The 24318-nt window shown below is 46.2% G+C and overlaps 1 protein-coding gene across 2 annotated transcripts in view; it reads right to left on the reverse strand.

Annotated features, from left to right (window-relative positions):
* Positions 1 to 24318, reverse strand: part of satb1b (SATB homeobox 1b) — a gene marked incomplete at its 5' end in the record, with an annotated part of 80618 nt that overhangs the window by 34601 nt on the left and 21699 nt on the right. Inside the window, 5 exons of one of the 2 annotated variants that reach the window (XM_080472111.1) lie at positions 1372 to 1584; positions 6515 to 7032; positions 11297 to 11374; positions 12637 to 12748; positions 20865 to 20913. In XM_080472111.1, the coding sequence (XP_080328237.1) occupies positions 1372 to 1584; positions 6515 to 7032; positions 11297 to 11374; positions 12637 to 12748; positions 20865 to 20913 (970 nt within the window). Of the gene's footprint in view, positions 1 to 1371; positions 1585 to 6514; positions 7033 to 11296; positions 11375 to 12636; positions 12749 to 20789; positions 20914 to 24318 lie in introns of both variants that reach the window. The other variant, XM_080472110.1, reaches the window with a different exon arrangement.

Consider the following 24318-nt stretch of genomic DNA (forward strand, 5'->3'; position numbering starts at 1 on the left):
CCACTCATTTCCACTCATTTCCAACCAGCAGTTCTCTATATCGATCACACCAAAGTCAATGTGTTTACAAACAAACCAGAGTCTGTATCCATCAAACTGTGCTCTGGTTTTGCAAGGGTTTCTGGGAAATCAAAGATGGCGTCACGGCAGTGAAAATATCAACATTTGACCGATTTAGCAGAGAAAAGTCAAACTTTCTCAAAGAAAAGAGTCTTCAAGGCAGGAGAAACCGTCTGAAATGTTGTGAAACTGATCATTAACGGATTTTCCAGAGCGAACAAACGGGATCTTGCTTCTAGAATCTTCCATGACGCTAAGGCGTCAACAATCCCTGGTATCTTTGGCGACAGGTTGGAAATACTGGTTTGTCTGAGTGTAACGACGACTTTCCTTCGGAAAAGTAACGACGACGTATTAGAGATAAACATCGACAACTAAACCTGGCTCCTAAATGTTTCATTTCCCCCCGTGTGGATTCTGGTAGAGGAACTTTAAACCGCGGCCTGAATCAACGTACGACTTCTTGTCTTTGCCTGTTGACTGTAAGATGGATGAAGCAGCAGAGATGAAGAAGGATGGAGGGACGCTGCTCATCTCCCTCGGTCATTCACACAAGCCTGTGTTTGGTAGGTTGGTGTCTCTGAACTGATTTTTGTTTTTTTTTCTAGATTGCTTCAAAACATCGAGAACCTTAGATTTGACCATTTTCATCGGTGGAAGTCTGCACATATAGTGAATCCTCTCACTTCTTACACTTTATCCCCACCCACCTGACCTCCCCTCCCACCAATAAGAATATGCACCTCTTCGTTAAAGCCGATCAAAATCGAAGGTCAATCATTTATTATTGTTCATCTAAATATTCCAACTCGACATAAAGAAGCTGAGAAGCTGAAACCCTGAGTTTTCCAGGCAGCTTTGTCTCCTTACATTTCACCCGACTCGCCTCATCTATTTAACCCAACAGTGAACATATCTGTTCCTTTTCATTAACAACAGACAGATTTGTACTGAGCAGTCTCGCGGAGGATCGCCGGCTCTTTCTGCCGCGGCTGCTGTTCTATTTTGGAAAGCCGAAAAAAGAAAAAAAAAAAACAACAGAATGCAAATATGATTACTCTTGATGCACAGCAGACCCGTGGCAAGTGCGTTATGATGCATGATCATCCAGTAGCTGCAGTGGTGCTAACACAACTCACTGGCCAACTGTAAGTCAATTCCTCTGCTGTGGGGGAATAAATCTGTCTTGATCCCCCGACGGTCTCGCTCTAATGCGGCTCTGCTGTGACGTGACGTTCCCTGTCTGCCTGCCTGCCTCCACCAACTGTCGCAGATCTGCATCATCTGAAGAGTGAAGTCAGAGGTGTCTACCTGCACGGGTCGACTGGGCGGCGTGCTGATGAGCGGCGCCGAGCCCATGGCGGAGGCCGCCGTGAGGCTGCGCTCCCTCTCCTCCTGATAGATGCGGTCCCGCTCGGCCTCCGGGAGCTGCAGGAAGTTCTGCATGGCGCGCAGGTTGACCAGCAGGGACTGGGACGCCGTCTTGGGGTCTTCCTCCTTACGCAAGATCTCGGACAGTAAGCCCTGCGCCGCCAGAAGCACAGAGAGCGAGTTAAAGAGGAGAGGAGGCGAGAGATGCTTCAGTGTCTGGATCAGGGTGGCAACCGGGAAGGAGGACAATAGATTTAGAAGATTATGAAATTAGGCTCTGATGACAATGGAGATGTGATGCTCTCACAGCCACTTCCGCTCTAAACTAAACACGGCCTGACTCGGAAATCTCTTTGTGCCGCTGACATGAACTTTATCAAGGTTTCTAGTCGTCTTCAGAACCCCACAGTTTTCAAAATAACTGCGTCACTTGTGATCGGAAATCAAGAGTTTGAGCTTCATGGAGCTGGGAACTCAAGACTGTTAGTAGGGAAATTCCCACGTCCAAGCTGGGAGCATTCATATCGTCAATACAGAAAAAAACCCAGCAAATCAGTGCCTCAATAATCTACAAATAAACAATAAAGACTATGATTATCAACCATATCAGGTAACACATAAATGAAGGTTTTGACTTCTATACATCTGGAAATATGAGCGACAGCAGTAATCCTCAAACTGTTCTCAAATATAACAAAGAATTAATGTTGCTGGGATCAAAATGACAGAACAAAACCAAATTAAAGCCAAACCCACCAAAGACCGATTTACACCGCAACATTTAAAGTGAAAAGGCAAAATCTTTACATTTTCGTTTCAGAAAAGTTTCGCGTTTACACGTCAAAATTTGGAAATCGATGTCCATTTACATAGAAATGCTGAAAACAATGTAGTGAGCAGGCCAGGCCACAAGTTGGCGCTGTTTGTTTGGGTAATGAAACCACACACAAAACGCTTCGAACAGTGTAAATTCTGTGATTCTCAACTATAATACATATATATTTAAAAAAGAAAATTGTTTTATATGCGCAGTTTAATTTGTTTATCTTTCTTTTTTTTTTATATATATTTTCCTACTATTTCTGCTTTCTCATTGAACTTGTAGGCTCTTGTTTAATATGAACCTGCAACAAAGATTATATCTGAAACTACCAAGTCCCAGGAGAATCTGGACTGGGAGTCATGACACCCTGAAGGCCGCCATGTTGGCATTCTCCAACTCCTGAGCATGTGCAGAAGAACTATTTACGACAACTACGACCGCGGTGCGCAAGACCAGGAGCAGCGTTTTCAAAAAAGTTCCACCCTCGGGAGCCGTTTTCAAAAAGCTGTAATGTTGTAAACGGAGCCTAAAACAAAAGTTGCCCTCTGAGACCATCATAAGCAAAAAGAGTTAAAGTTATGAAAACAAAACACAAAGAAACTTCATATTCTCATGAATGTCTGCAGGTTTCTGTCTCTTCTCGCTCTACAAGCGCCTCTTGAGTGACGCTCTTCGCTGAAACTCCCGCCCGGCCTCCGTTTCTTCCTGAAATCGATGCAGATCTTGGGACATTTTCTTGGAGCCGCATGTTTCCTCGTTTAAGGGGCGCCGCTACTCGCCTGTAACGTCTTGTCTTGTTTCGCGGGCAATCAGCATATCCTCTGTTTACTTTTCAATAGCGCTCAATTCCATCATTATGAAGACGGCGATGACTCCATTATCAGAGGCGCGTGATTGGGCCTTTTCATCAGCGCTTGGCCACACACTGTGCAAACCAGCGCGCCGCTTCTTCTCATCATCAATAGGTGTGATTTAGTAATAAAACAAGGTGACAATTAAAATTATATATTTATATAGTTCTTGAGCATTTAAGTCCTCCCGGGCTCGCGATTGGAGCCGGTGTTCCCCGACTATTAAAGGATGAACGCGGCTACATGTGTGGCGTTTCAATATCCACGTCTGTGCTAATCAGACAAGACTGAACAAAATCAGACGTTTTTATTATAGCGAGGAGAGAGCGCGAAGCTGAATGCGTGCCAGTTTTCTGGCGACACGCTAGTGGCGTTATTTCATGTTTGAACTGTCTGACTCGTTGGCGTCTGCATTCTTGGCTGTGCGTGCATGCTTATCATTCCCCACCGTCAACCGCTATCGCCGCGCTCCATCGACTTCCTCGTAAAAAAAAAAAAGAAAGAAAAAAAAACAGCACTAGAAATAAAAGGAGGGGACCCCGAGCTCCTCCGATCCACCTCCCGCGTCTTCATGTCACCCTTCGCCGCCACGGCGGCCTTTTATTAACACGGCCTCGTGGGAAAAAAAAAAAAAGAGAGAGAGAGAGAGAGCGCAGACCTAATAATTAATCCTGCAAAGGAGAACTCTCCGACGGCACGTTGGGCTAATTCCTCACATCAGATAAGAAGGCTCTGTTTGTGTGGGAGCTCCGCGGTCTGTACAGAAATACAACCGTCTGGATCCACTCTGACACACACACACACACACACACACACACACACACACACACACACACACACACACACACACACACACACACACACACACATTTCTCTTTTGCAGGGAGGGGAAGTTTCTGTACATTCAAACAGATTCTTATCTCTCACCCTCCTTTTTCTCTCTTACTTCAAAGCAAATGAAGTAGTAACAAGGTCTGTCGTCAACCCCAATACAGGCTGCAGGTCTGGAGATATTAACACTACCATCTGTGTGTGTGGTGTGCGTGGTGTGTGTGTGTGTGTGTGTGTGTGTGTGCATTCGACCTCCGACTATGAAGTGAAACCACATATTTTGGCAGTGATGCCACGACCGAACCCGGGCCTTCTCACGTGGCAGCCTGCCAGCTATCTTTCGAGCACAGCAACAAAAAAAAGAAGAAAAAAAGGTGCTCGATTACTGGAGCGTACTGGAGTGAGATGTAAGCCGTAGATCCCAACTGGAAGACATTCCCATTATTTCTCGGCAAAAAGAGATCCCATTAAACGTCTTTACGACTTCCTTCATGTGATGTTCGCCATGAAACCCGATGTGGGTGTGGATCTCATACAGGAACGGACGGACCGTAGGTTATAAATAAGATCTCAAAAGCCGGATTGTTGGAAGTAACGATACGGAGTCTTTAGGCAGCACCCTATAACTTCGGGGCCACTCGACATCACAGGCGAAGACGTTTTCCAGGAAGTGGCGGCTTTTTACAGACGCTTTCATGGACTTTTTGAAGATGCCGTTGGCACGCCAAAGGTTTTATGAACCTATGAATAACTTGGTCAGACGAGGCGTAACATCCACTTATCGCTCCGTTTTCTATACTTGCGTCGGGTTTCAGCGAGCTGGAGCGTATCTGACTGTCAATGGGGGGGAATTCAGGGTCCACCCTGCAACTACTGGCAATTCAGAGGCACAAAGCAATGGAAATGACCAGAATGGACAGGATTTAAAATGACTGACAGCTAATGTCGGACACATAATTTAATTTATCGGCTGAATTATTTGGTCTACAAGGCAGTGGGTTTATTTATTGGGCGGTAGCTATCCATCCATGTGAAGCTCCACTCGATTTTGAAACCAGCTCCTAGAATCGACACCTCTGGAAATGCTCGCTCAGCATTTACGTCTTTACGGGACAAAGAAAGTCGAAACACCTCTACCGCTATACTTCTATCTCCCCAACACTAATGCCGCCAACCATGAACACAACAATGGAAGATTACCGAGTTTTGTTCGGGCTCGAGGAACTACTGAGGTTCTTCTGGTTTTTACAGCTAATTTCCAACTTAATTAGTTAGTTTTATGATCCCGAAGCAGAAGTTGCACCGTACTTTTTTCTTGCTTGTGAGTCCATAATTCCCATTAGAGATGTTTTGGACTTTTCTGTGTACGAATGCCTCGTCTCTTCTGTATTTCATGTCTTTGTGTCTTTCAGTGGCTGCACTGCAGCTCCACTACCAGCAAGTTTTCTTTTGCTTTTTTGATGTTTTCATGAGGATGGAAGTCTTTCAGTGAACGGAAACAGTTCAGTCTCGATGTCGACGGGGTCTAGATTCTACTGAATAACATGTGTTAGTGGTGATGTGTTGGGTCTGGACTGGGATTGATAGTGAATCGAACTGGGGATGACCACAAAATAAATGAGGGACAAACTATTAAACCATTTATATTTTGTGTTGACAGCCTTTCAGCATTTTGCTTTTTGATTTACAGAACAACACATGTCAGAACTGGGGATGCACCGATATCTGATACCACTATGTTGTCTGATACTGCAAATACACTGATACTGCAGTGATGTGGAGATGGTTTGGACATGTGCTGAGGAGAAAGCGTGGATATCTTGAATGAAGGAGGCGAGGAAGACGTCGGAGTGGATTCATGGATGTGGTTAAAGGGAAAACGGAGATGGCTGGTCTAACAGATGATCCGATGTGGCGACTCGAAAAACACCAAGATGAACAAACACTAACTTAACCAAACTAATAATACAATAACAAGAGAGAACATGCAAACTCCCAAGACCTAAAGATGTGAATGCTAACCGCTGCACCGCCACGCCACAACATCAACAGCTGCTTCTAATGTACAGTTTCCATACCGAGAGAGAGTGAATAATTCTTCAAGGCTGCTCATTAATACACCAACGACTTTAATTCTTAATCAAATCAATTGATATTAGAGTCCTTGAGAAAAATCGATTCTCTGGCTTACGGTTTAATTCGATTCAGGGAGAACATGCAGACTCCACACAGGAAGCCCAGAAATGAACCGGGCGCGCCTCTCAACCACATGCAGCACACTTTAATAAGATTAAAATTAAAGTTAAACTGGGAGGGATGCAGGGAGTCAATAATTACAGAGCATTTCAAGGCTGCTCCTTCATATACTGCACCGGGCCAAATTATTTGCCATCTTTAATACATTTGATTGATTTCGGAGTCCTTGACAAAGATCAATTCTACTGATTTGCCTTAAATATTTAATTCGGTTCAATGTGAGAATGTTTGATCTCGACGTGGAGTACAAAAACACACATTAGAAGAACGAAGAGGCAGTTTGAACTGCGGTCAATGACGCTGCGGCGTCCTCTGTCCTCACCTGGGTTCTGTTGAAGGCCACGCGGGCGAAGACGGCCTGCGAGATGCCAGCGCGCTTCAGCTCGTCCCTCACCCACTGGTAGATCTCGGCGGAGACCTCAGTGTTGGACGCCACCTGCGGCTCCAGCGGCTTGGTGTGGGAGTTGCGGTTGACGGGCGGGTGGTTGAGGTACTGCTGCGACAGCGACTGCTGCGCCAGCAGCCGGTTCACGGCGTACTGCTGGTTGAGGATCTGCGCCATCACCAGCTGCTGGTTGACCAGCTGGGGGCTGATTGGCGTGGACACGAGACCCGGGTGGTGCAGGCCCGGGAGCTGGGGCTGCCGGCCGCCCGTCTGGCCGCCGTGCGGCGGCGGGGCGTGGGTCATCGGTGGCACGGGCGAGGAAGGCGTCTGCTCCGCCGTGCTGCCGGGGATGGGCTGCTGCTGCTGGGAGAAGCCTAGGTGGTTGTGGTTGTGGTTGTGGTTGTGGTTGTGGTTGGAGCCGGGCGGGGAGAGGTCAGACAGGCCGTCCATTTCCGCTGAAGGAAGGAAGGAACCAGAAAATGAAAAAAGAATTGCTAAATTACTGCTGGAGCATCGATTTACAGTCAAAGTGTCATAAAAGCTTCAACTTAACCATGAGCGTCAGCTTAACGGCACCATACTCATAGTCTCTAATCGGGAGACATGAAACAGACGCGGTCAGAATCTGATCAACTCTTTCGCCCCGAGTGTGTTTTAGCAAACATTCCTGTTTGCTTTCTATTGGATGCATTTCTCCAGCCAGCACGTATCTGGGAAACCAAACCACGGACATCAAAATGAAGGAGTTCAGTGTCTCTGCCCGGCCTGGCCTCTTTCTCCAGCCCTGAATGTGACACGGCTGATCCGACCGGTTCGAGCAAACGAAGATGGAAACGCAGATAAAAGAGCCTCATTGTGTCTGACCTGTGTCTTCCACAACACATGCCTCGGAAATTAAGTACAGAATGTCTGCGGCCTCATCATGTGAACAAAAAAAGAAAGAAAGAAAAAAAAAAAGGACATTGGAGAGTGTGTGTGAGTAGGTAGAAGATGAATGTCTGCCGCGGAAGGCAATACGGACAAATCGGATTCTCTTCTCGCATCCTTTAATTCTGAAATAAGGAACACGAGCTGGCCAATGTGACAGTTTTAGGAGAGGATGGTTCAAGCATGAATCTGAGGAGAAAAGAGGAATAACCTGAGAAAAACTACCATCAAACCGATTTAAACTTTAAAAAAAAAAAAAAAAAAGAAGAAGAAGAAGAAAGGAATTTGTGTGGCGTCATTTAATGGCATTTTGGAGATTTTTGCAGCATCCCTTGCTCTGGGAATCTTTAAGTCCATAATGGCTGCGAGGGAATATTTTAAGACAGGTTTAAATGATGTGCTTAAGAGGACGAAAACAATGATTTAACATTTGGAAAACGCTACCCACAACAGAGTGGCTGAGCATCCTGGAGCCGGCGCCGACTGTTTTCAGGTTTGCGGCTGCTCTTCGTGCGTGTGCGGCGCGCCGAGTGAGAGGGCAGCGTTTTAAGAATTCATCGGGATGATGGCGACATTAACGCCTCAGAAGTGAGCTGCGGCCTCCACATCCCACAGAGGAAAAAAAAGAAAAAAAAAAAAGAAAACGCCTCGTGCAAAATCGTGAAAAGCGAGAATCGCTGTTTACTGGGGGGGGGGGGGGGGTCTTCAACAAGCTGATTTTTTATTTTTTTTAAACCAGCAGATGAAAGATTAAGTGCATGGATGTTTTCCAGAAATACCCACAATAATCGTGTGTTTGAGACGCCTGTTTCTTAACTGTCAGCGAGCACAAAACACCCGGCCAAGACGGGTCTATTGAGCGTTTGTGGAAAACAAATGATGTGGCGGTGAAGGGAGGGGAGGTGTGTGTGTGTGTGTGTGTGTGTGTGTGTGTGTGTGTGTGTGTGTGTGTGTGTGTGTGTGTGTGTGTGTGTTTGTGTGTGTGTGTGTGTGTGTGTGTGTGTGTGTGTGTGCGGTGGGGGAGTGGGGGGTGGGGATGAGGGTTGGAGGGGGGGGTTGCAAAACAAAACAAAAAAAAATAAGAAAAAATCTTGGTAATAATCACATCTCTTCTCATATAATCCCTGGCATTCCCTGGCTCTGATGGTATGGCGTGCCTATGTGATTGTGTGTGTGTGTGTGTGTGTGTGTGCATATGCTTGCTCACACACACACACACACACACACACACACACACACACACACACACACACACACACACACACACACACACTCACACATACACACTGCTGGGGGGCATACTCACAACACACAAACACACGGAGGCATTTCCATGCAAATTGAAAAGAGAAGGGGTGACAGAAGAGCATGGCAGGCCCTGGGAGAAAAAGGCTGCCACAGAAGCGGGAGTCCTCGTGTGGAATCCTGCCACAAAAGAGCCCCGGATTAAAGACACAATGGGAATGGGATGTGGGGCTGCAGGAGGGAGGGAGGGAGGGAGGGAGGGAGGGTGTGTGTGACTCACAGAGAGAGAGACAGAGGGAGTGACCCAACTCTCACTCCGGTGTTGGCTTCGCTGCACTAACAGGAGGAGGTGGGGGTTGAGGTGGTCGGGGGGTAAAAGAAGCCCACTTCAGCTGAGAGGAACCTGCCAGCACCTGTGACCAGGTACTTACCCTCTCCTCCTCCTCCTCCTCCTCCTCCTCCTCCTCCTCCTCCTCCTCCTCCTCCTCTCAACTTGACTTCAGGGTTAAACTAAAGTCACTGCAGTGTCAAATGAGACACTTTCTTCTGGAGGTGAGCGGCGCTCTCAGCTCAACCTCAAGCCCAAGATTCCTTTCTGTGTGGGAACCGACTGTTCTGCCTGGTTTCTTTCTCATTTCCTTCCACTGCTCCAAATTCAAAAAGAAACTAAACATTAAACTGACTTTAAACTGTCCTCTGATGGACCAGATGTGTCAAACATAAGGCCCGTGGGGCCAAAACCGGCCTGCTAGAGGCTCCAATCTGACAAACCTCCATGAACATTGGAAAGAATTCAAATGAAACAGAAATTTATTTTTTAAACAAATTTCTTAAGAGTAGTGGACACAACAAAACACTGAGACCCGAGCTGAGATATCGATTATGCTGCTATGAAAGCTAACAAACTAGCAGTAGCCTCAAAGCCAAGCTGTCATGGTGACTTAGTAAAAACACCCATAATGCAACAGCAGAAGGTTTCATTGAAATTGGCTTTATGTTGAGATTGTAGCAATTTCTGGTTGTAATTGTTTGCTTTTGTAAAAATATAGACAATTTCATCACGTACACTCTGAGGAAAAACTCTAAAGTTTTAATTCAAAGGTTGTTCTGGTACTATTTTACTGGCCCACCTGAGCTAAAATGTGTTTGACACCTTTCCCATAGAAGATGGATGAACGTTGTCAAGCTTTTGTCTTTTCTTATAATGATTCCAACTGTAATGGAAATACTGCTGCATCCATCATGTAAACATTGCAAGAACAAATTCGTGGTCGGTCTCTTATCGGGACTCGATGTCCTCCGAGAGACGGAGAGACGAATATCAAACCCAACAGGCAGTTTGTGCTTCTCAGGCGTTTTTCTCCTCCTTATTCTAGTGGAAAGAGAGTTTGACTCGTGTTTTAAACACACAAGTTTCCCAGGTTGAGCGTTTAAAGATCAGATCGAAGACAATGAGTTCAAAATTACTGTCGTCTTTTTGTAAGGTTGAAAAAAAAGATCTATACAGTACAAAAATACCTAAATTGATGAGGTTTTTGATAAAACTCGAAGTTTTGCTGACCTCTGTATACATTTTTTATAGATTGATGTCAGATTTTGACTTAAATCCGTCTTTCATATGATCTTAAATTGAACCTTTCCAGACTTCCTTATCCACTCCTAAACATTATGTCGTTTCATTCCAGCCTGATCTGGTTCTTTTAGTCTATTTGATTGTCATGAATCACGTTGCTAAGAACTGCGTCTTATTTGTCAAAAAAGCCAAACACAGGCAGAAACACAGAATCTCAACAAACACACAAAAGCAGGAACCTTCAAGAAAGTGTCTTATGTTTGTGTTTTTCTGTGATCTTTGGCCCCTCCTCCCCCTCGGACCCTCGGTTTGAATCCCATTAGCGGCAGGAAAAGTTTTCCGGTGAATAAATAATAAAGTTTACGGTTCCGCTTACGTGACTTTTCGTGGTGACCCCTGGAAAAGAGAGCCAGCCAATACTCTCTTATGTTTCCCTACTTCTTTATATGTCCTTGTTGGAAAAAAAAAAATAGAAGGAAATAATAGAAAATATTGAAAATTACTAGTATTCAAAAAAAATTAAATAAAAATGGTGACTTTAAAATGACTTTCTTTGTTTCAAGGATCAGCATGATGATTAAAATGGAGATTTATTTAAGAGAAGTTAACATTAAGCATTTAGTTTGGGCTTTAAGGAAAAGGAGCGTTTTGGTGTGTTTCGATCAGACTCGTTTGACCGAAATAAGTAAAACAAAGCGACTCGTGAAGTTGCAGGAGGGGGTTTAAAGCATGCACTAAGGTTATGGGAAGCTTCCAGGGAGTGAAGGTATGCCAGTGCAATGTCCTCCAAATGTGACAAAATACCAAGGGTGTGTTTACAGACTGTGTGTGTGTGTGTGTGTGTGTGTGTGTGTGTGTGTGTGTGTGTGTGTGTGTGTGTGTGTGTGTGTGTGTGTGTGTGTGTGTGTGTGTGTGTGTGTGTGTGTGTGTGTGTGTGTGTGTGTGTGTGTGCGTGTGCCCATGTCGCAACATACCTAGTGCATTGGCACGCGGGCTCTCGCGGAGGACACACGTCCCCAGGTAGCCCTCCAGCTGGGAGGGTTGGCGCATGCCTGCACAGTCGGATGGCAGGGGCACGCACATGCACACACACACACACACACACACACACACACACACACACACACACACACACACACACACACACACACACACACACACACACACACACACATTGTGAGGAAAGAAACACACAAGGGTTAAGTCTTTCTACAGTTTCCTCTCTCTCTCTCTCTCTCTCTCTCTCTCTCTCTCTCTCTCTCTCTCTCTCTCTCTCTCTCTCTCTCTCTCTCTCTCTCGCTCTCTCTGCAGCTAAAGCAGGAATATGACATTTAAAGCATCTCGGAGGCCAGACTGGCAGCTGCAGCCGGCTCCACTTTTCAGGAACATAAAACCACATCGAAAAAAAACCCCAAAAAAAACAATCGAGACAGAAAACGTGTAGGAGTATGCAAGCGAATACACGGGGTACGGCAGGTCTGAGGTAAAATAACACTCCCGGTGTAAGTCGCTACTTTAACAGAAGAAAAAAAAAAAGAAAATCCAACATCAGATAAGATATGATCACAACACGCTATTTGCATGAAGGCTGAGAAAACATTTTGATATAATATCTCATCTGTCATCACCGAGAGCAGCAGCACACTGGCGGAAAAACAAAAAGGGGGAAAAAAAAAAAAAGATGGCGTTCAACAGATTGCTAAAGCTAATATCTCAACATTACACAGCCGCACAACAGAGTTCTGCTTAATCAAAAGACATAAAAAAATATATCGGAATTCAATCTCCAGCTTTGGGTGCTGCTGGTGTTATATAACTCCATTTCCTGGCAGGTCAAAGGGGATTTTTTTTTTTTTTTTTTGGGAGGGGGGTTATATAAAGCATGCGTTAGTGGAGGCTTGATAAGAAAATGTAATTGAATTTGAGACTAGGCGGTGGCCCGGTTGAAGTCATTGCTCTCGTTTGTTGACTGGAATCTAAAAGTGTTGCACACACAGAAAAAAAACCCAAACAAAACAAAGGCCTTCATTTGGCTGTGGCATTAGTGTTAAGTTAATGCAATAACGGATCAATCGAAGATAACACCGCCGCGCGACTGCAAAAGCTGCACCGAGGAGTAATTTCGAATTATTAGATAACAAGATAAAAATGTATTTCTGCTCCATGCAACAGCAGGAAGACAAAGAGACGGTTGCTTAGAGAACATATTGTAATGCTGCCTGCCTGGCGTGCATGTGTGGAAATGTGTGTGTGCAAAAGAGACAAAAAAAAAAAAGTGTGAGCGCCATACTTTGCGCCCCTCCGTTTTGCTTACCCATCATATCTTTTGTCTTCTTGAAATGTTTATACCAGCGCCCAAATTCCTGACACTTCGCCGCCGACACATTTGCATAGTAAGTGCTGTTCACAATGGAGGAAATCATACTCTGAAAGAGAGAGATTGATTGAGAGAGAGAGGGGGAGAGAGAGAGAGTGAGAGAGAGAGAGAGAGAGAGAGAGAGAGAGAGAGAGAGAGAGAGAGAGAGAGAGAGAGACTTTAGATTCTCATTGTGGAAAACGCGGACATAATATTAAAGCTTGTGAAACATGCAGTAACACTGTAGCTTGTCAAAACAAATGAAATATAGGGATACGCTAACAAACAAAACAAAACCAAAAATCATGCAGAAAGTTGCAGTTTGTTTTCTTTTTTTTCCCCTGAAAAGGTGAAATAATCACATTAAACAAAGCTTTTCTTATCAAATGCCGTTGAGTTTGAACATGTTGGGGTGAATTACGAGGTCAGCCGAGTTGCGTCTGTCGGTATCGAGCAGCAGGAGAGATATTTACCATCAAACAGAAAAAAAAAAGAAAAAGAAAAGAAAGCTCAGTTAATATCAGCACCTGGGGAGTCGGGCGATGTAAACAGATAAACCTCTTTCATTCTCCAGTTCTTTATTTATACAATCTGTTAAGGACAACAACTTCAAGCAGATCGGAGCGTGTCGTTCAGCGACAGACCCACCCCCCCCCCCCCCCCCCCCCCCCCCACACACACACACACACACACATACACACTCCCCCCCCGTACTGTTTGCCCTCTCAACATCCACTTCACCCATCCTGCTTGAAAAAAGAAAAGAGAGCTTGCTTTTTCTTCCTTTACCCCCCATCTAGTTTCATTAAAATTAATGTTTTAACACCTTGCCGGCCTGCGGGTGAATAGCGAGGTTGGTGCGGGAGAAATTGTTTTTGATTGTTATAAATATTCAAAAGAAGCAAACCATCTGTTTTCAAATTATAGGTATGCCGTCTTTATCATTTTCCCTTAATATATGCGCTCGGAGGACGGCGTGGGGGAAAACTTCTGGATGTGAGCTGCCTCTCCGGCTCCTCTGCACAAGTCGAGGTTGAGAGGCGACGGCTGAGGCCATCGGACAGGTTGCTCTGTCGCCGAACTCCTGACCTCTCCATCGCAGCTGCATGCGACTAATGACAAACACGCAAACAAGTGTCCGCGCCTCAAATCATCGAATATTCAACCCTGCGTACAGTCACATATCAGCAAAACAAAATAAAAAAAATAAAAAAACTTCTTATCGGAAGTAAATCTGAACAAAATCCAAAACAGACAAATTTGGAGTCATTTCTAGAGACTCCCGTCCAATTTCTGTCAAACTGCTAAAACGTAATCACGAGACGACCAAACTCTTCTGCAAGACAATGAAAATTCATTTTCACTCCTCGATGGAACGAATTAAGGCAGAACACGTCGACCTACGGAAATCTAAGAACTACAAACTGGCTGGAAATCGTTGTGCACTTTCCATCCTGAGATTTTATGATACAGAGATGTGCTGAAACAATCAGAGGTCTAACGTCCTGACATATTATAGCTTCTTTATCCAATGTTTGAGTCTGCGACGTGCCAAGAGTGGCCATGAAGCAACCTCAACTCTGTAGCTAAATGGCCAAATAGCTCCGTTTGCAATATCTACATTTCAACACATGGAAGTGACCAATTTCACGAGACGTCTAGAAGGTAAACCGGCAGCAGAGGTCCATGTGGCAAAAAACCAAACTCAGGCGGTCGAATAAAACCACTTTCCAGGCCAATCCACCAAGAAAATACAAGCATCGGATTGGAACTGATGTAGAAGTTTCTAGATCCGAGGGACGTTGATCACCACACAAGAATGTGATCACTCAAGCACATTTATGGCCTCATAGCAGGGATGCCTGTCATATTTTAAGATCCACGCAAGAGTCAGCCTGACGTCTCAATTCATCAGAAAACAAACGACTCCGGAGTGTACGCAGCAAAAAGAGAAGCGTCGCTCCAAGTTGAATGAGAAGAACTCCGGGGAAGGTTTGTTTAAGCCACCTTGTGTTCTTTAATAAGCACCTTAAAAAAATGTGGTAATCATAAGAGCTATTACTCGTGGTGTCTGGTTCATACAGTAAAATGACTTTCCCCTCTCCAGTCCCCTGTTCCGACTTGTCATCTTTTATGTTTCGAACTTCTTCAAGCAAAGAAAAGGAAGTGGAACTTAAATCACCAGTTGCCCATAACCAAGCCAAGCAATGTGCAGCGTGACAAAACTGTTTGATCAGCAAAAACTGCAGTGATCCCCGACCTCTGGCCTCTCAGGGAGCGTTTACACGGATTTCAAGTTGAAAGGCTAAAGTTTTGCTTGTGTTTTGGGTGACAACGTTGCTCGGAGCCGCTAAAAATGCAACTTTTTGAAAACACTCGGGCTCTGTCGCAGTATAAACGGGCCAAAACGACACTTCCTGAACACACTGTGGGTTCGTCTCTTTGTTGACGGCAGAAGCGCCGCTACTGCGCATCTCTGCATCACCGAAATAGCATCCAATTCGCCGTCTGTCACCCAACAGTACCAGCTGATAGCCTGGCATGCTAACTACATTCGTTTTCAGAAAGGTGCCGTGTAGACGTGAAACTTTTCTGAAACCAAAAAAGTTGCCAGGTCTCCTCCTGCCTGATTTTGACGACCTCGTAGCCTGTAGGCGGTAGGCCGTAGTGGGCCTCGTCAAGAAGGCTTCGGAGCGCAGACTCCAGCAGTAAAGCTTCCTTTACTTCCTTTATCCCAAGGAGGATAAAAAATGGGTTCGTCCAAACTCAACCGCTGGTCCCAAACACACTTCAAAACAAGGTCAAAGTTCAGAGGGAGGGACATTTTTACTAAGGGGCGTTCGGGACCCCGCCTCGTTGCACCAACCCACTAATCACCACACGTCACTCTAATCAGACCTGCTCGTTCCAGGTGTATCGACGCGAACAAGCTTTTTGTCACCCCCCCCCGTTCGCAGCTGCTTTCTTTCTTCTTCTTTTTTCTCTTTCTGTGAAGCGGACACAGGCAGCCGAGCCGAGCCGAGGCGAGGCGAGGCGAGTCACGTTGGTGGCTGCAGCTGGGTGTGAATTTGTGCCAGCCATGCGGCGGTGCATCATCCCATCATGATGAAAAACAGGAGGGGTGAAGAGGTCCGCATTTGGACTTGCGCAGCGTAAACAAAGCAGCCTTTTATAGACGTATTGAAAAGCCCTCATTCAATGAAAAGCCCCGATGGAGTTCAGGTTGAGGTTAGGAAGTCAGAATTACCCCCTCTTAATAGGTCATACGTTCTCGTATAAAGACGCTCCTTCTTCAGGGTTTACGCAATATTGGTAACGGCGAGTTCAACTTTGTTTGCGCAAAAAACGACAAATCCTCTCTATTTCTTTTAAAGCCAGAGCGAATTGACGGCAATGGTTTTCCTCTTGATTTACTGTCGGGGGGGGGGGGGTGGGGGGGTTGTGCTGATCAACTGCCAGAGGGGTGAACCACACATGCCAGTTTAACCTGGTCGGTGTAGCCGACGCCGAACCGCAGCGTCCGACCTGAAGCTGCTGGGAGTGAAGAAGAATCCTCCTTTAACTCGGGGAACACAACGAACTCTTCTCCTCCAGCCTGCCATGTTTTATTTACAGTATATCTGGGCTAAAGCAGCTCCAGGCAACAAACAGGAGGCCTGCAGAAGACAGTGGGTGTGTGTGTGTGTGTGTGTCTCTCTCTCTCTCTCTTTGCCTCTATCTCTTATGCTCCCTCGCTCTCTCTCCGCCATCTTTGACACAGATGTTCTAATAAACGCTCCTCATTAATCAGCCCTCTCCCTCAATACATCACTCTACCTCTCACAGGGGGCCTGGCGTGTATGTGTGAAGGAAACAATACACACACACACACACACACACACACACACACACACACACACACACACACACACACACACACACACACACACACACACACGCACACACACACACACACACACACCTATCCTCGCTCTCCTTCTCCCCACTGCTCTATCACACACACACGCATTCGCACTAAGTGAAATCAAGCAGATAACCAGAGCCTCTGCTGCCACTGCGGTGCCAGCGGGAGGGCTGTGGTAGGGCTTGTCAACAGGTAGCGCGGCTACGTGTGTGTGTGTGTGTGTGTGTGTGTGTGTGTGTGTGTGTGTGTGTGTGTGTGTGTGTGTGTGTGTGTGTGTGTGTGTGTGTGTGTGTGTACATGAGCATGTGTGTGGACCCTTTAAGTGATAGCCATCTGCAGCACAGAAAGCTTATCAGCAAGACCAGGAAGTGGCACTGGGCTACTATCGGTCCCCAACATCTACTCCACTCCCCAACATGGGAGACAGGAAGTGTGTGTGTGTGTGTGTGTGTGTGTGTGTGTGTGTGTGTGTGTGTGTGTGTGTGTGTGTGTGTGTGTGTGTGTGTGTGTGTGTGTGTGTCACAGTCTAAGTCTGGCAGCTGGGTGCCTACAGTACCTGCACTGCTATTCTCTTGCACACACACACACACACACGCACACACACACACACACACACACACACACACACACACACACACATACACACACACACACACAGACATAAGGTGCAACCCCTGCAGACAAACACACATGGTGCCGTTACACAAACCCGCACACGCTTATTAACGCGCGCGCCCACAATTAAACACACACACACACACATACACACACACACACACACACACACACACATACACACACACATTCCAACTTCGCCTGATGTCTTGAATCAGCTGGGGAGAAAAAAAAAAAAAAAAAAGGAGCACATCCCATTTGCAACACTGCGCCTTGTCTCGAGCCAACATCTAACTGAGCTCAATTATGGCACATATCCACCTCGACTGGGATGACCCCCCCCCCCCCCCCCCCCCCCCAGAACCCCCACATACACACTCGTACCACCCCCACCTCCTAACACACATATAAGGACGTATATACACACACACACATACACACACACACACACACTGGCATCTCGGCAGCGCCTGTGGCAGCCGAGGTGGCGAAGGCCTGCAAAGATGGCATTTTGATGACTATTTGCTGCTACACAACGCAGCAGCTGGTGCATCAGGGGCCGCCCAGTGAGCGAGCGGGGGGGGGGCAAGAAGAGGTGGTGCTGGTGGCAAAGGGAGCGAGTGTATCTGTGTGTGTGTGTCGATGCAGGGTGGGGGGTTTGAGTGTCGTTTGTTGCCATAGTTTCTGTGAACATGGGCAAGAGGGTTGCTAAGCTCGGTAGCAACCTACAGGGGGGTAGAGAGGAGAAATCCCCCCAAAACGATTGGCCGACTGAGGCAAAGCGAGGGCAAGTTTCATTTCGCAGGTGCTTCTCGGGGCTGTCAGCTGTTAGCGGCGCGGCTCGTTTGGCGGCGGCGGCACGCGCGGGTCAGAAATTCACTCCCTCAGCGGAGTGACAATGGGCGCGAGTTGAATGTGCTCTGTCTCCGAGTTTCCTCGTGCCATTTGTAGGCCAAACACACAAAGCATGACTCCCCACTACAAAAGAATGAAAACTAAATGTTTGACAAGGCCCCAGACAAAAGGAGCATTTCACAAAATAACCCGCTCCCCCTGCCCCTCCCCCTCGCCCTCCCGGCTCGACGACATCCTCATTCTCTTTCACCCGCTCGCTGTGATTTTCTCATCTGTTAACCTCTCCTTTCGGTCCGGGATTACGCAGCAGAATATCAAGGAAACACTAATCCTAAAAAGGTGCCAATCTTCTGTCGCCTCCTGCAACACCCCCTTGCCCCTCCCACTCGTTTCGCTTTTTTTTTCTCTCTTTCCCGTCTTCCTCCTCCTCCTCCTCCTCCTCCTCCTCCTCCTCACTCTAGTCTGAAATCTCGGGAGGGTTGCCCAAACGCTTCGTGACTTCTCACCTTCTTATGTAGGTGGCGACGCTGGAGGAACACGCAGAGCATCCATGTATCGCCGGTGGGGGTGATGGGGGTGGTGGTGGTGGTGGTGGTGGAGGGGGGGGGGGGGGGGGTTGACAAGCCCGTCTTTAGACAGCCGGCTGGAAGTTCAGGGAGGAGTGAAAACATGTCGCCGCGCTGCTGGAGCTGGCCACATGCAACCCCGCAGAGTAACAGATGTCAAACACTGTCATGGACGCCGTGTTTCAACAAGGCAGATACGGACAGGAGGGGAGCAGCGGAGCGGAAGGCCGACATCTCATGTCACTGTTGTGTTCAAACACGATGATTTCTGGGAGGTCCACTAAGAAATGCACCTATTTGTGCCTCGTATTCTATATATTTTGGGAGCAAGTGAAGAGGTTCAAGACCCCCTTTGCCCCCGCGATTCACTACATTATGAAGCAAAAACACAGAAAAGTTCTGACAAATATTCCGTTTTGCTGTTACACTCAGTCCAGCTGGTTTTAGAATTGATTTTAAGCTCCGACAGTGAGATTTTAAAGCCATTTGTGGAGCCGGCCCACCTTATAAAAGGTAGATATTGCCTAACTATGAGAATTAAAACTGCTTCCAATTTCAGATATGTGCTCTTTAAATCTGAGTGTATTCATCTCGATTGGCTTTCTCTTATATGTACTTGCAGAAATGATTTAATTCCCCTTTTGTATTTCCATTTGTTTGTATTTATATATATTGTACGGCTTCACTTTAAGTCGTCTCACTCTGTCTCTTTGCATGCATGTTTTTTTTTTTCCATGACTGTAAAGTACTACAGATGAATGTAAAGCGCTTCACAAATAAATTGTGATTGATTTTTTTTTTTTTAGCGGTAGGATTGCATGTGAGGTTCAAACTGTCCGACGACGTCTTACAAGAAACATTAACACACGGAGTCGAGACATTTTTCTCACTGAAAAGCCAAAGACAATCTTCAATTTAATTTGAGACTAGTGTCAGTATAGCAAATGTGTGTCTGAGGAAAGAGTGTGTGTCTGTGTGTGTGTGCGTGTGTGTGTGTGAGAGCGAGTGTGTGTGTGTGTTAAATCCTTTGAGCTAGCGTGTGCTCTCTTCTGAGCCGTCTTCACATATGGACCGTAAACAGGGTGATTACCAGACCGGGCTGGGCTCCGCCTGAACGCCACCCAGGGACTCTTTACATCATCAGTGCACTGCTCATGCCCGGCTAAACACACAAACACACACACACACCAGAGAGCAGCCGCTCGCTCGTGCACGTGCGCAGTGCAAACGAGGGTCTCCAGGTGACCATACGGCGGCCCGGGAGGAGAGCCGGCGTCCCACCGGCAGCTCCTACGCACGTACTCCGCTCCGAATACGCACGTTTTATACGTCTAGATGCGGTTGATATACGAACACGCTCGGGCAAAACACACACGCGCGCACACACATACACACACACACACACACTCTCTTACCGAAGCCGGTACTCGCACCCACTCAGACATACACACATTATTGGCCACTGCGAGAGATATACTGCCGTTTCATTCCATTCACTCCAGAGCTGCCTCCATGATATACTGACTACGCAGCCTGTTAATACAATATCTGCACTAGAGCTTTCTATCCATCCTCTCACACACACACACACACACACACACACACACACACACACACACACACACACACACACACACACACGGAGTGTAACACGTACAAATCTCCATCCCGACGCCATGAGATGTGGAGAATGAACGAAACAAGGAAAAAAAAAAAAGAACAAAAACAATCCAGATCGTTCTGGGTTCGGGCCAATGTTTATCTAACAATAACCATACGTTCAACACCACCTCTGCTTTTTGGCTGCCACCGCGCGCACGCGTGTGTGTGTGTGTCGTAGGCGGTTAGAAAGAAACAAAACGCACACACACACACACAAAAAAAAAAACAAATAAATAAATAAAACTCTCGCTGCACACAAATGACAATAGCCATTGATTTGGATTTTCTATGCCGATTCTCATTCCCGAATGATCAAACTCAGGGCATTTGATAAGTGGAGGATTAAAAACAGAGATAAGGGTGTTTGTTTTGTTGTGCGGTATGGTTGCAAAAGAAGGTGGGGTTTGGCTTATTTCTATCGTTTCATTTTTTTTTCAAAATAAATATATATTTTGCTGTTCATTCAATAGTTTTGTTTGTTTTTGAGTGAGCAGATTGGGCTTCAGCACCTGTGATAAAGGACATTCTTTAGCCAGAGAGCTCTGATTCATGTCTTTGAGTAACTCCTTGAGGGCGTTTCTTACTGTAGAGTGGCTCCATTGCTCGGGCGGCAGGTCCTCCAGCTTAGGACAACTGTGGAGAGAAAGAGGGAGAGACATGGAGAGAAGGAGAGAGAGAGAAGACAGGGAGGGGGAGGACAAGGAAGCAGAGGGGGAAAGAGCAAAGCATGAGAAACATCTCGAATGTCCTGCAACACAACAATTATTGCAATTATTTATCGTTAACGGGGAGGATTTGCATCGCATTTTGTGCACTTTTGGTTAAGAGTCGCCAGCTTGTGACCAGAGGGTTGCTGGTTTGAATCCCGACAAGAGAGGAACCATGACCAGAGCAGCCAAAAGACAAAGACAAAGGTTTTCTTTTAAGACAAACCGTAGTGGCTATTCTTTGATTTCTATCAATGAGACGTCGGTTCATCCCATATTCTTTGAGTGTTTCAGACCAAAACACGTCTTTGGACTTTTGATCGTCAACAAAGCAGCAGATCGTCTCAAATCTGAACTTCTTGTTCTCTGACTTGTAAAATGGGAAGAAAACACCAATCATAGTTTTCGGAAGATGGTGTTCACTTCTGTTGCATCGTCCCGATCAGTGAAAGGCCTTGAATGCTTCCAGTTATTGTCGGAATCTCCTAGCGGTTGGTTACTTTACGTGTAGTTTGACGAACTTCGATCCAAGACGTCATTAATCGTAAATCCACCGATTATTCTTTACCTACTTCAGAGCCACTGGCAAACGCATAAATACATAAACGTTCCAGTTCTTGGAATTCGGCGTTATTTCCCGAGTCGGGAAGCAAAGGTCCTTTAAGCCCCGCCCCCCTCGAGGACCAAACACCTAAGTTTGAACTACTGGTTCTGTCATGCGGCTGGGAAGTTCTAAAGATCCCAACTGGGAAAGCCAAAACTTCGAGTTGAGTCTGAGTCCAAGAATAAGAAACAGCGAACTCGCTAATCTCTTCTTAATTAGACAATTGAAAGTGGTTTTTTTTTAATAATAATAAAAATACTTTCCCACATCTTATTCACTCATGACTGCGCCAACCTGAAAAAGTTCCAGGACTTTTAATTGAAATTTAGATATTTCTGGACACAGTCAGACATACAGGCATTAACATGCTTTAACGTTGTTTTATGACACTTACTAGGTCCTTTTTACGTTTCATTTCAAGGACTCCGTCTCTGTCTGCGATGCTAATCGTCCACAAGACCATTTTGTTTTTCCCCCCTCGTGGAAACCCCCTGCATGTTTATCGTCTGCTTGGTGGGCGTGTCACTGTTGGGCCACGAGGCGGCGTCTCAATAAAAAGAGACTTCCCTTCAACCGCAACACTTTTGAGCTCGCTGGTCATGAGTGTTCAGTCATATTCTAATCATGTTTAGCATGTAGCATCGCGAGTGTGTGAGCCCTGACTCTCTTTAGCGTGTAGCATGTAGCATGTAGCGTGACTCAAGGGCTGTCCCCTCCTGGACCAAGATGGCGGCTCGGTCACAAACATTCTATTTAGTATCTAAACAGTTCCGCGAACTGAACAGAACCGTAACTTTTTGACGAAGTGACGTCATTCCGACTTACAAGTTCCCACACAACTGGAACGTCGTATTAAACTCTGGGTTGAGCTTCACATCAAACTAACATGAAAAATGTCTCACATATTGACACAACGTGGTGATGAGAAATTACTTAGTGTTTTATCAACAGTTAGTTGATTGTTTTTTGTCCACACAAGGCAGGAAATGGTGCGAGTAGGACATAACTAGCTATGAGAAACCAAAGTCACCTCTTCATGCTGCTTGTTTATTATCAAGAGTTAAAATCTTCGCTGTACAACCTCGTTAAAAAAAGAGAAATCAAGCCAGCCGCTTCACACTAGAGAAGCAAAATCAGGTTTGTATCACTGACTTCAACAATTCATTGATAACCAAAGTAATTGTCGTTGATATTTTTCTGTGAAAATCAGGCGTCGAGTTGCAAAATGTCGATTTTGGGAGCCGAGTATTGTCCTCTGAAGAAAGGTGGAGGACACGTCGTAGGACATACTGATAAAAATGGCCTTCTCACATCTTCCAGCCAGAGCTGTAACAGACAGCGAGAGAGAGAGAGAGAGAGAGAGAGAAGAACACACATGGGCCCCTGCTCGTTTTTCCTGCTGCAAGCGCCCCTCCAAGACAGACAGATTTCATTTGGCGCATCAAGCAGATGCATCTGGAGATTGCTCTGTCTCTCTCTCTCTCTCTCTCTCTCTCTCTGCCTACCCCACTCTCTCTCTCTCTCCTTCCATATCCTCCCTCTCTCTGCCTCGCTTTCTCTCTCTCTCTCCTGATTGTTCTGATTAGTTAATTACTTTATACAACACATCTGCTGGATTGATGCATGAATTATACATCAGCTGCATGTGGCGACTATTATTTTGTGTTACTTCTACCTTCCTGGCTTGTTGTGCTCGGCGAAACAATTTAAGGTGTTACCGGCTAGATTCCTGCAGCAGCCGGGGCGGCGGTGGGGGGTTGGAGGGGGGGTGGGGGTAGTTTAAGGTTTTGTCGGTAGGAGACGGGAAAATTTTTTACACAAAACAATAACAATACAGACAACAATGTGCTGCGAATGGAGTTAGATATCAGATAGATTGGTTTTGTATTTGGTTGAGAAACACTGAGTTTGCACATAAGAGACATATTTATGGTGTGTGTATGTGTGTGTGTGCGTGTGTGTGTGTGTGTGGAGGGCATCACTTTCAACACCAAATGTGCTCGGTGTGTGTTTGACGTGTTGCACTTCTTCCCCTCGACACTTGGAAAGTGAGACTAAAAATCTGTCAAAATCTAAGATAAGGGAACATGTAAAAAAAAACACCCAAAAAAAGGGGGATGGGGGGGATTCATTCGACGGTCGAGGCTAACATCTGCCAGTAAGACAACATGCCGCCTCACACACACACACACACACACACACACACACACACACACACACACACACACACACACACAAACAATGGATTTTCCAGAACACCTTAAACTGCTCCAGCAGCTAGAAAGCCTCTGGGGAGAAGGATGGGAACAAGAGGAGGGGGAGAGAGGGAGAGAGGGAGAGAGGGAGAGAGGGAGAGAGGGAGAGAGGGAGAGAGAGAGAGAGAGAGAGAGAGAGAGAGAGAGAGAGAGGAAGAGAGGAAGAGAAAGACAGCTATCCATGCATTCAGGGGGCTAGCAAGCCGGAAATAAACACAACCTTCTGTAGTCTGGCTGGTGGACGTGTTCACATCAGTCTGTGTGTGTGTGTGTGTGTGTGTGTGTGTGTGTGTGTGTGTGTGTGTGTGTGTGTGTGTGTGTGTGTGTGTGTGTGTGAGTGCTTGATTGGTGGAGGTGGGAGGTGGTGGGGGAGACAGAAGGAGATGGGAGAGCGAGGGAAGAGGCAGAGCGAGGTAGAGAAAGAGTGCAGGAACAGCTCTCCAGAGGGTTGCAGAACACTGGGTTAGCGTGC

The sequence above is a fragment of the Lipophrys pholis genome (assembly GCF_963383615.2).
Source record: "Lipophrys pholis genome assembly, chromosome: 9".
Lineage (NCBI taxonomy): Eukaryota > Metazoa > Chordata > Actinopteri > Blenniiformes > Blenniidae > Lipophrys > Lipophrys pholis.